Below are 12,516 nucleotides of genomic sequence, written 5' to 3'. Positions count from 1 at the left end.
GACACATCCATTACATCTGTTTTTATTACTCATTATTCCAGTTAAATTTACCACTTGTGCAGATGATATTCATGCACTCCAACAGATGTGAGTAGACCTGTCAGCCTGTGAGCCACCACTTAGCTGTCTCTGTATGTCCGTACGTCATGTATCCATGAGAACCTGCACCATTTATGATGAGTCATGAATCTCTCTCTAAATCTCCTCCTGCAAAATAGTTGATATTCTGCTAACCCATCGTGATCAGTTTTATTAAAGAGAGACAGTCACACATCATGATCATTTCTTAGAAATCACCTTTTAAAGAAATAGATTGATATTTGGAAGAAGATGCTCATTACTTTTTCTGCCAAGAGTTGATGAGAAGATTCATAACACTCATGTTTGTACACTAAATGAAGCTACAGCCAGCAGGCCAGTTAGCTTAGCTTAGCATAAAGATTGGATTCAAAGGGAAAAAACTAGCCTGCTCTGTCCGAATGTACCAGAATCCTGTTATCAGCACCTAAATTTCACTGAAATCTCACTAAATCTCACTAAAATGCCTTAGAGGTGCTGGTTGGCATATTTTTGACCTTTGACAGTGCCGGACTAGGTGTTTCCCCCTCTTTCCAGCGTTTATGCTAAGCAACTGTAGGCAACCTGGCTGTGGTGCCATTTTAACTGAGAGTGGTATTCATTTTCTCAACTCCTGGCAAGAAGGCAAGCAAGCATATTTTCCAAAATGGCTCTGTAATGAAGTATAACAGAGGTCTTGAAAACCCTTTTAAGTGTTGCAACTGAAGAAAAGAATAAGAGGTAATGTGGTTGAAAAGAAATGCATGGACTTATAAAATAAACAGTTCAACTGAAGTTTTAACACGACACATTCCTCAGAATTTCCCCATATTTTTCTTTCTCTTTTTATTTTCTTTCCTCTAGAAAATTACATCAGGCTTTGGTTTCGCACATAACATCCTTAAGGAAGCTTTTCATGGATATGTGTGTTGCTGCAGCAGCAGTGAACTTCTTTCATTCTGACCAGTGCCATGTCATGAATTCATGCCAGTTTCATTTAGTAAAAAATACATAACGGTATTGTAGTAGAAACTTTGTATTGCGTTTTTTTCTCAATTTAACATTTGATAAAAGAAGTGGAGAAGTCAGAAGACTTATAAGCATAAATTGCAGGATATTTTGTGGTTGTCCATGCTCCTAACCCATTCTGATTCATATATTGATTTATGATAATCAAAACTTCTTCTGCCTCCTTCTGCTTTAGCTACTGTGGCTATTTTACTTTTAATCCTTGCTGTGACTCATTTTGTTTGCATTCTGTGATAGTTTTTTGTTTTTCTGTAAAGCATCACATCTCCTCCAGTAATTAGCAGGTTGTCCTCTGCAGGAAAATGAACTCTGCTCTGTTTTTGTCAGTAGCTCTTGGTGGAAGCTGCCAGATACTGCTGCTCTCAGCTGCCTCTGTGGGCCATAATTGAAACCATTTGTGGATCAGGTGGAATTCTGGGATTTTGGCCTCCCCTCAAAATCCCAAAGCGTGTTATTTTCTCTGTTTCTTTACTCCAGCCAGAAAGACCAGAAAGACTCTTACATCAGCCTTCATTTCCCCTCTCTCTGTCTCTCTCTCTCTCTCTCTCTCTCTCTCTCTCTGTCTCTCTCTCTCTCTCTCTCTCTCTCCCTTTTCCATTCCCAGAAAGTTCTTCCGAGGAAGAGGTCAGCGACTTGCAGTGCTGAATGCATCAACTCAAACTAAATGAGGAATATTCGCTGAGACAGATGGTTTCATAATAAGGAGAGAAAAACTTGCGAAAGTAAGTCTAATTCATATTTTCCTCATATGAGACTATTAACCCCAATGTCCACGTTGACGTTTAATGTGTGTGTGTCGGGCTTGCTTCAGTATAGAGAGCAACATCATGCAGGAAAATACATGACACAAGTTAAAAATAAGCCTATACACAAGAGAGTCAGATCAGATCAGAGAGTCGTAGCTTTATTTGCATTTCTTTTTTCTTATTATTTTAATCAGGTACCAGCGAATTTGCAGTAAAGTAGTTATTATACCAGAAAGGTCAATGACCATCATGTCAGCTCTTCAGAAATGGAAATTCTAGTGAAAGATGTGAGTTCTCATCATTAAATTCAGTGTATATTTTATTTCTTATTATGTGCATGTCAGACAGAAGCTCATTTTGCACTATTAATACGACTACATTCTACACGTCACACTGCCACAGAACAACTTTGTCCCCCCACGTTTTTTGGTGAATGCACCACATGAATAACACTGAGGATCTAGTGTATGCCAGTGTGTGTTTAAGGTATAAGTCACTGTAACCTTCACAAGGCTTTTTATAAGGCGAATAAAATGAGAGCTCATACCGCAGGTACTGTGGCAGGAGAGAGCAGGACTGGATTACAAGGAGGACTGTGTGTGCATTTACCACCAGGGTTGTAGGATGTTTAACTCTGTTTAACAGTTTGTTACATCCTACTATCACTGAAATGTAACCACATATTCATGCTCATCCTAAATTTACCCATGATTGTTGTGGTAAATTTGTTGACATGGATTATTGGAACTTAAAAAAAAGTCATACTTTGGATTACTTTGCTGATTATGACAAGCCTTACAACTAACCTCACGCACTGATCTACAACCTTCTTGAAATATATTGGTGTGCAGCTCCTTGAGAAGCGACAAAGGTCATGGAGGTTCAGCAGATCACGCACCACCTCGTCTTTATCCTGCTGGCTGCTACAGTAAGATCTCAAGTCAACCCAGGTACACATTTATCTTTTATATATCTGCCATTTAGCTGATACTGTTTCTCAGAACAGGGAGAGGTTCAGTTTCTTACTTCTTGAACTCTTTGGTGGGCATTAAACTTCAAACATTTTCAAACCGCTAGTCCGCCCTGCTCGCTGCACGTGCAGTTGAACAATGAATGATAGAATGAGTCCAGTTTAGTTTACAGTGTGTGATTAAAGCATAAATGTATGAACCAGCCAATGTGGATCTGTCATATGTTCGCTTAAAATAACGTTTTCATATTCCTGAGGGATAGGTATGTTGACAAGATGGAGAAGGAAAGCAATTTTAGGTGGGTGGGCTTAAAATGCAAGAATGTAGTGTGTGTGTGTGTGTGTGTGTGTGTGTGTGTGTGTGTGCGCGCGCGCGCATGCATGTGTGTCTATGTGGTTTACCTAATGGTCAGACGGCAAATATCCTCAGAACAGGCAGACCTTTCACAAGCGGGGGGCATTTGGGGGAAAAAAAAAAGTTTGAAAATTTGAAGGCGTAGTTGTAGGTAATACACACATACACACACATGCATACACACACACATACAGTCATTTGACTTTCCCACTTTGAATATTTTTGCAGTAAAAGGCTTATTTGTTCTGCTTCTCTCTCAAGCACATGTCAAGCTTTTCAGTGGGAAGGTGAATAAAACACAGATGTCCCTTAATTGCCAGGTAGAGGTGGTATGAATAAACAGTGACACTCTGGTAGATGCAGTGAGCTGCCGTATGGCCACTGAATCATATTAATACTATAATCTTGCTTCTGTTGTTGTCAAAGGTATTTTTTAGCACCCACACAACAGTTAATGCCCAGCAGATGCCGATCCTTCAAAACTCAAAAGTTTCTCTCACGTGGCTGCTGTAGAAATTATGAAAAGGAATGAAAACTGAAGACCGGGCAGCTTAGAGGCCGCTCGTGTCTCATTTTGCTTAGACTGGCACCTACACAGTGATGCCTCTGTTTGGCTTTAGAGGCCTTGCAGGGCTGCTGGAAGGGGACTGGGGGGAAGGGACACACCCTGACCACTTAACACTCAGCTCCTCACGTCCTGCAGGGATATAAAAAGGATAAAAACTCATATGGCATGTGAAAGATCTCACACTCACATGTACAAACACATAAAAGACATATTCATAACGTGAGCAGCATGTGTATCAGTGATGCTTCATGTGTTTGTAGAAATGTGTCGCTATCCTCTCGGTATGACCGGTGGGCAGATTCAGGACGAGGACATCTCTGCTTCCAGTCAGTGGTCTGAGTCAACTGCTGCAAAATTTGGCAGGCATGTCATGGCATGATTATTAATATTTTTTTTCTTTCATTTCAGTTCTTTTCATTTACTTTGGGCCACATACTCTAATATGTCCTTAGAAAGCATGCAGGGTTGTAACAATACTTAAGTTCAATAATCAGGAAATATGCTTTGACCTTGTTACTTCTTGAAAGCACACAGGATGTTTCCAACACAAAGATGCCGGAAACAAAGTGGTGCAAGCAGAATATGTTGAGATTTTCAGGAACTGGCTAGAAGTTGAATAATTACAGTATTGTTTTACAATATTTCCAGATGGAGTACAGAGTAGTCGAAGATGCTGCCATGCAAATACGAATTCATTAACATAGAAAAGATAACACATAGTAGATAAGTTAACTTTTCCTCTCCCCTCAGTATTCTTGTCTTCTCTACCTCCTTCCTCTTCATTTATGTTTCACAACATTCTTCTTATTCTTGCTCTAAGATTTTCTGTCCCTTTCCCTCTTCCTGAACTCTTCACCCTTCCCTTCTTTCACTGTCTCATCTCTTATTCTTCTCTCTCCTCCTCAGACTTGACTTTGACAACGGAGACGGGGATGGTGCCTGGTGCCCTGACATCATGTCAGAGCCCGACGGCCTCAAAGAGTATCTCCAGGTGGATCTGCGGTCACTGCACTTCATCACGCTGGTGGGCACACAAGGTCGCCATGCCGACGGCATGGGTAACGAGTTCGCCCAGAGATACAGGATCAAGTACAGCCGTGACGGCAACAACTGGGTGGGCTGGCATGATAGGAAGGGAAGACAGGTGAGCGCGTATGATTCTGTTTGGGCCTAAACGTTATCATGACCAGGTGTGTGCAGAGTAAACACTGCCATATTGAATCTGTATTTCAGTTAGACAAGCGGACCATACGTATGTCATTGGCTCATTTTGTTTCTTTAAGTAACCCTGACAACGGTATGAGGGTGCCAGATATACCACTTTAACTTCAATTAGTCATTATGACAGGAATTTGTCACAATCAGTTTAACAAAGTCAAAGGTGTTTAGATGGAAAAGACATCTTCATTGCAACTGATAGCAGCATAGTTCAGAAAATGGTTTTAAATAGAGAAACACTAGCACTGGCATGATATATAGAGTACCAGTTTGTATACAGAAATAACAAAATAGTTAACCTGAAAAACTCACACTGATGTTAAAAATGCAAAAATTTTTGTCACAAAGCAACCTTGATTCTCAGCAGCGGTACAGTATTGTTCAGTTGATGATTGTTTATGCAGTTGTGTTGCGTAAGATACAGTTTTTTTTTAAGCTTGACCCAAACAAGAGACAAAAGGGCAGCATGTCTCAGCCTCTGCTGCATTGATTATGACTTTTTTTTAATCAGTTTCTTGTCAGTCCCCTAATTTTATGCCATCATCAATATGTACAGTATGTAGTTTGATTTCTATCCCTGACACGTGTCATTCAGACAGTCCGAATTTTGTCATGTGCATCTCCTCTGCCAGGTCATCGAGGGGAACAGGAATGCGTATGATGTGGTGCTGAAGGATCTGGAGCCTCCCATCATAGCTCGTTTTGTGCGCTTTATGCCAGTGACAGACCACTCCATGATTGTGTGTATGAGAGTGGAGCTCTACGGCTGTGAATGGCTGGGTTAGTCATACGTTTCCATAACAAATGTCTTCATTTAGTCAAACTACCAACATCAAGCATATTTTAAAAACAATTACCAAAATATATGTATTTGTTTTTTTCTATCTTGGTCATTTTTTATGATTTGACATGTTAAAAAATGTGTTAATAGTCATAATCTGCACATCAACAATAATGTCTAACCTTTGACCTGTCCCTTTTAGATGGCCTGGTGTCTTACAGCATCCCAGATGGGCACCAAATGATCTACAGAGGCCTGGATGTCTACTTTAATGACTCTGTGTATGATGGTGCATCAGCTGAAAGGTTTGTATTTTTCTGCTACTTATAGAAAGAATTTTTTTTTTCTTCGCATTGAAATATCAGTCATAACTTTAAATTTGACATGCTGTTGTTTTCTATTTTCAGTTCTTCCATCCAGCCCTTTACTAGACTCACAAAGGGGCTCGGCCAGCTGACAGATGGTACCTGGGGTCTGGATGATTTCCTTCACAGCCACATGTACAGTATGTGGCCAGGATACGACTATGTGGGCTGGAGCAACAAGAGCATCCCCAAAGGTTACGTAGAGATGACCTTTGAGTTTGACCACGTCCGAAACTTCACTTCCATGAAGGTAAGAAGTCAGCGCAGGGAGTAGTAGTGAACAGCTTTATGGTGACAAAGTGGAATAACGTTAAAATTGCTGAACCAACACTATACTGAACTGTGCCATGCTGGGCAAGCAGCCGTCCTCTATAGCTGCTGCAAATTTTATTGAGGCATAAACATTTTTAAATGGTGCGAAGTGTCATTGCAGTGTGAAAATGACTTTCTCTGTATAATCAGTCTATTTGTCATAGGTAAATGCTGTAGCCAGAGACCAGAGATGGAAGATAATGTTTTTAAGCTACAACAGCGAGACAAATTAGTCTTTACTAGACCAACTTCTGCATAATCTTCCCCTCTTAATTCTGACTCCTCTGACTAATTGCAAGATTTCTTTTTAGTTCTTTGATCATGCATGCATATATTTACATATTCCGCATCCACCCCCACAGGTTCACTGTAACAACATGTTTAGTCGAGGGGTGAGGATGTTCAGACAGGCCACCTGTTACTTCCGGTCAGGATCAGAATGGGAGGCAGACCCTGTGTCCTTCAGGCCTACTGTCGATCGTGTGAGCCAAAGCGCCCGTTTTGTCACCGTGCCCCTCGGGGACCGCACAGCCAGCGCCATCAAGTGCCGTTTCCACTTCAGTGACCTTTGGATGCTGTTCAGTGAGGTGGCCTTCCAGTCAGGTAAAATGGGATCCTTGTGTGGGTGTCATCTTCCAGTCGCTGCCTCGTTAGAAACCGAATGTTTCTCCATTTTATTTTCCAGAAAATGCTGGATAGCTGCTCTTCTGTCTGACTGTACAGTATATCTTTCATCTTTGTCTTTCCTCCTTTCTTTCTCCCACTCACAGGCTCAGCAGTGTACAATACATCTCTGACTCCTCGCAAACATGGACACCCAACAAACATACTACCAGGTCAGCAGCTGAGCACCATATGTGTGTGTGTGTGTTTATTTAAATATTGGCAGTAATTTCAAAGAAATCAGGCACTGCAGAAAAAGACTGGCAGGAGAGTGTACGCTCACTTGAATAAAACATGGGGTGAATATAATCTTCAGTCAACCATAAATATAATTATACATTTAAAAACATTCATTTATTATTTATCTTAATCTGGCTTGAATTTGTGTTATACATCTTAGATCTAGTATGTGTGATGATTTATTTCAGTCTAAAAATGCAGGTAGTATCACTTCAAAAAGGTGGGTTAGCTCGAATGTTCTCTGATTAAACAGTGCCCCCTGCTGATACACTTCAAAATGACTGATCATTAAAAAGTCACGCTTCTCTTACTGTGCTTGCAATGACACATGAGGGGATTAGGCAATAAGAATGTAATTAATTTGGGCTATGATAAGAACTTGAGTTGTGATGGATTAAATTAAATCCATCTCAACTCCCAACTCTCATCTCATCTTAATTAGGGGATGATCCTACTCATAAAGTGGATGACAGCAATACCAGGATCTTGATTGGCTGCTTGGTGGCTATTATTGCCATCCTCTCAGCTATCATAGTCATCATCCTGTGGCGGCAAGTCTGGCAGAAGATGCTTGAGAAGGTGTGAAGAGATTTTCCTTTTGTATTCGATGTCTCATAAAAATGTACGATTATTTGATGTCTTTATTTTTGATAATCACTGAGAAAAGTATTTTTGGTTATCATTCAGACTTATGGTTCTAATCCAACCACCCTTCAACAAAATTGACTTCTAATTCAATAATTAACAGCAGACTTTAACTACTCACCTTCTTAGGCATCCCGTCGCATCCTGGATGATGAACTCACAGCTCGTCTTGCAGTCCAGACTCAGGCCTTCTCCTTCCACCACTCCTCTCTGTCCAGCGAAAGTGGCTCCACCACCAACTCCACCTACGAGAGAATCTTCCCCCTCTGCTCCGACTACCAGGAGCCCTCACGCCTTATCAGGAAACTGCCCGAGTTTGCTCAATCCACAGAACACCTGGGTAAGATGACAAAAGCATAATAAAGCAGTGGAGGTCGGCTGCGGCTGCAGCTGCTGCATGTGAGCTTTTGTGTGTCTCTTCCACATCAGGACCAAGCACCTCCTGTAGAGCCCTTGCAGCCGGTGGCTCAGACAGTGCCCCCCACTATGCGGAGGCAGACATCATCAGCCTGCAGGAGTCCTCGGACAGCAGCACCTACTCCATCACGGCTGTCAACATGAATCTCTTCGCTGGCACCGATTCATCCATGAGAGAGTTCCCAAGACACAAGCTCACCTTCAAGGAGAAACTGGGAGAGGGCCAGTTTGGAGAAGTACATTCAGTTTTGTATCTCTGATGTTTGTTAGCATTGCTTTGGGATATTAGAAGTACTCTTGGAAATGATTATTAGATTCTTTTGACTGATCTCTCTATGCCAACATTATGTTGATGTAACTTTATAGCTCTTGTTTTTAAAATGAAATGAACTGAATGATAGATGTTGCTGTGTGGTGAAGTGTGAAATGCAGTGACTATACAGTAGATGCTGACAAAGAGGCAACACTTAGTGGTATTAAACACAGCTAAACAGATTGGTTTAAGTGGTGCCAAGTGGATGATGGACTGACAAAGTGTTTTTTAAACAGGTGCACTTGTGTGAGGCAGAGGGCATGCAGGACTTTTTGGATGAGGATTTGTCTATAGAGGGAAATAATGAGTCACCTCTGCTGGTTGCTGTTAAAACACTGCGAGAAGACGCCAACAAGAACGCAAGGTATAAGAAACTGGTAACTTCTTTTTGTTTGTCACTTTTAAGACAAATTATAATCTCTTACTGTGTGTATAATATAATATTTTCCTGATAATTTACCATCAAACAGGCAGAAAATCTACACATTTGTCTCCAGCTGCATGGTTCTAATTATTCATTAAGTCGTCAATCAGTTAGTGAATTACAATTGTTCGTCCCCACTCTGCCATAGGAACGACTTCCTGAAGGAGATTCGAATCATGTCTCGTCTGAGGGACCCCAACATTGTCCGCTTGCTGGCAGTGTGTGTGGACACAGACCCTCTGTGTATGATCACTGAATACATGGAAAACGGAGACCTCAACCAGTTCCTCTGTAATCTCAGGCTAAAAGAGGCTGCTGATGAAGACAAGACAGGACAAGAGGAGAAACAGGAGAAGAGTATGGTCAGGTAGGATCAGCTAAATTGTAATGATTATGAGGGGTATAATACATACAATACATATTGATACATAATATATATTCTGTTTCTTTTGCTCTTTAGCTACAGTAAATTGATAGGCATGGCCGTGCAGATTGCATCTGGTATGAAGTACTTGTCCTCTCTCAACTTTGTCCACCGTGATCTGGCCACCCGCAACTGCTTGGTGGGTAAGAACTACACCATAAAGATTGCAGATTTTGGCATGAGTCGCAACCTGTACCGCGGGGACTACTACCGGATCCAGGGCCGAGCCGTCCTGCCCATTCGCTGGATGTCATGGGAGAGCATCCTACTGGTGAGTAATCTGAGGAACATGTGTGACGTCTGTTGAGGAAAACTTAAATAACACATTAGTCTAGCTTTGTTTTGTTAAGACATAAAGCATGTTCCAATCATGCTCATGTTGAGGAAGTGGCTGTTTACTGTTTAAATGTCACATTAGACTTTATTCAGTTAAGGTCAATAAGTCAGGAAGAGCACAATAATCAGTCATTAAAGCCCCCACACTCCCATGGTGCACCCCCACAGGTGTTTTCACTTATCTTACCTAATTAGACCTCCTCTCAGGACTGAGGGGAAGTGTACAGATTCTGCCTGACAGACCTTTTTCACAGCAGACATTTTGACATGTCAAAGCAGGAAGGGCACAGGTGCAATTAATCACATTAATGATGGCTGAATCCCATTTAGGTTTTCCAAATTCATGACCCTGGTACAGTGAATTATGGTTCACCAGTATGGCTTCCTTGGACACTTGAATAGAAGAGAGCCATCGTTAATGTTATCATTCTCACCAGTGCTTCTCCTGCTACGACAAGTCATAATGTCAGCCATGGATAAAGATTAATTGAATTCTCCCTCTTGCTCCTATTGCTCCTATCTTTTTTCACATCAGACATTTTGACTTGTTATAGTCATATATAACACCTTTAATAAAACTGACTGGGCACTCTGTTACAATTGTGGCTATAGTGACAGTGTTACTAAATCTGAATGTAATAACAAACGTCTGTGTTACACAATGAATCTTATACTTGTAATTGTTAAATTCCACATACACAAGGCAAGAGTCTCTTAGTCTTTCCTAAACATAAATGTTTTTCTGTTTTTTTGGCTACTTTAAGACTTATGACAAACAAAAAAAGTGTACATACATTGTTGTTTTATGAAGAATTATTTTCCGTGTCCCTCAATTAACTAATTATGTTGTTTTTCATTGTCATTACTGTTTACTTGATATTTTTTGATATTATTTTTCTTATATTCTTATATTTTCATGTACTTCACATATAATTATGTTTTGCACAATGACATTTTGAATTGCACAAGAATGCATATTTTCTATTTAACTGCTGAAAGTCTGTATGTTCATGATGTTCAATAAAAAACTTTTTTATTATTTTAACATTAACTTTTCCATTTCAAGGGAAAATTCCCCACTGTGAATATGATTATTTCTTAAAACTAGGTCACCTATTTAGTAGAAATGTGCAATTATTTTTGAAATTGGTGCCCTATGACCAGAGAAAACTGAGAAAAGGGCTGTAGATTTCCCATACTGCTTTTAAGAGGGACTTACCGTCCCAGTAAGTCATGAGACAGTGTGACAGTGAGCCAACATGCACAATATCAGGACCCTGAAACTGGAATTCATCCTCCATTCATTTTATTATTCACACCTGTGCTTTTCCTACTGTGACATGTCAAAATGTCTCCTGTGAAAAAAGCCTATTACGGTCGGGCAAACTACTTTTGGTACATTAAGACAGGCAGCCCCATAGCTCCACCTGACTTGTCTCTTTTCTCATTTCCAGGGTAAGTTCACCATGGCCAGTGATGTGTGGGCATTTGGGGTGACTCTGTGGGAGATTCTGACTCTGTGCAAGAAGCAGCCCTACTCCCAGCTCTCTGACGAGCAGGTCATTGAAAACACAGGCGAGTTCTTCAGGGACCAGGGCAAGCAGGTGAGCATCCAGCAGGTTTAGACAACCAATCCTCATGAGTACAGTCTCTTTATAGTGATCACATAAACTATTACTGGCTATCACAGAGCCAGATTTACAGGCAATGTCTAAAAAATCTGTTCATTTTTAATTTAAAAAAATGCAACTCATTGCACTTTTAATACCAACCCTACATTGAGATTATTTTGCCTTACACTTGCAGGTCTACCTGCCAAAGCCTCCCTGTTGTCCTGATAGAGTGTACAATGATCTGATGCTGAGCTGCTGGAGGAGAAACGCCAAGCAGAGGCCAAGCTTTCAGGAAATACACAGTCGGCTGATGGAGAGCCTGGCGTAGCAGATGGAACGTATCATTTCTCTCTGTCTTGCACTGTCACCTTTGGTCCCTTCGGTCAGGATTTACTCTGAATCAACCTGTCAAATGTTTCCATTTGTTTTATGCTTGCTTACCACAATGGTGCTGTAAATAATAAGATATGATGAGAGGGTGTGCAACTGAACATGGTCTTACTTTGTAGATATGCAAATGAGCTCTGAGTATTTATTAATTTCTTTTTATTTCCTATGCTATGTCTATTTATAGAGTAGGCTACTCCATGGTAAGTCTAGGTTTTGAAACATAATTGTGAATATTTTTAAAAGTGTTTTCCATACATATATCTAACTCTATTGCACATTTATTAGAGAATGTCAGTACAGTTGTGTGACCTTTTTTGTTCAGCGTTTCTTGTGACATGTTAATAACTGTTTTCTGGGTGATAATGTGTTTTTACTCTGCAGCAGCTCACTGACATGTTTTATAAACATTTTATGTCCTTTTGCAGAAATGAATGAACTGTATATTGTTGAAGAGTAGCAAAGAACCAAGATATTTAATAGCTGTCAAACCAAAGATTCTTGTAAATAAAGAAAAATGAATAAGCACTTCTGTTTGTTGTTTTTGACTGGAGTTTGTTGTTCACATTTGTTTTTGTTTTGTTTTGTATTGGTTTGGATTTTTTGTCCAGTTGCCTTTTAGACACAAGCTGAAAAAATTATTGTAGCGACAT

At 40.4% G+C, this 12,516-nt stretch overlaps 1 protein-coding gene across 1 annotated transcript; it reads left to right on the top strand.

The window, feature by feature from the left end:
- The first annotated feature begins 2,699 nt into the window (after window positions 1-2,699).
- LOC121908664 (discoidin domain-containing receptor 2-like) lies at window positions 2,700-12,393 on the top strand. The gene is made up of 16 exons (XM_042428867.1): window positions 2,700-2,782; window positions 3,986-4,088; window positions 4,632-4,869; window positions 5,576-5,723; window positions 5,927-6,029; window positions 6,132-6,339; window positions 6,764-7,004; window positions 7,172-7,237; window positions 7,747-7,883; window positions 8,079-8,289; window positions 8,379-8,602; window positions 8,916-9,043; window positions 9,252-9,470; window positions 9,564-9,798; window positions 11,318-11,467; window positions 11,670-12,393. The coding sequence occupies exons 1-16, from the start codon at window positions 2,707-2,709 to the stop codon at window positions 11,802-11,804; spliced, it is 2,622 nt and encodes an 873-aa protein (XP_042284801.1). The 5' UTR covers window positions 2,700-2,706; the 3' UTR covers window positions 11,805-12,393.
- Window positions 12,394-12,516: the final 123 nt, after the last annotated feature.

This window comes from Thunnus maccoyii, chromosome 12 (genome assembly GCF_910596095.1).
Source record: "Thunnus maccoyii chromosome 12, fThuMac1.1, whole genome shotgun sequence".
Lineage (NCBI taxonomy): Eukaryota > Metazoa > Chordata > Actinopteri > Scombriformes > Scombridae > Thunnus > Thunnus maccoyii.
This window is presented reverse-complemented; position numbering and strand designations above follow the sequence as displayed.

What these genes read in the sequence shown, in the direction of transcription:
- LOC121908664 (XM_042428867.1), top strand. Translation starts at nt 2,707, where the DNA reads ATGGAGGTTCAGCAGATCACGCACCACCTCGTCTTTATCCTGCTGGCT. An exon ending in TGAGGTGGCCTTCCAGTCAG is followed by an intron (nt 7,005 to 7,171) that starts GTAAAATGGGAT and finishes TCCCACTCACAG; the next exon opens with GCTCAGCAGTGTACAATACA. An exon ending in GGCAGAAGATGCTTGAGAAG is followed by an intron (nt 7,884 to 8,078) that starts GTGTGAAGAGAT and finishes TCACCTTCTTAG; the next exon opens with GCATCCCGTCGCATCCTGGA.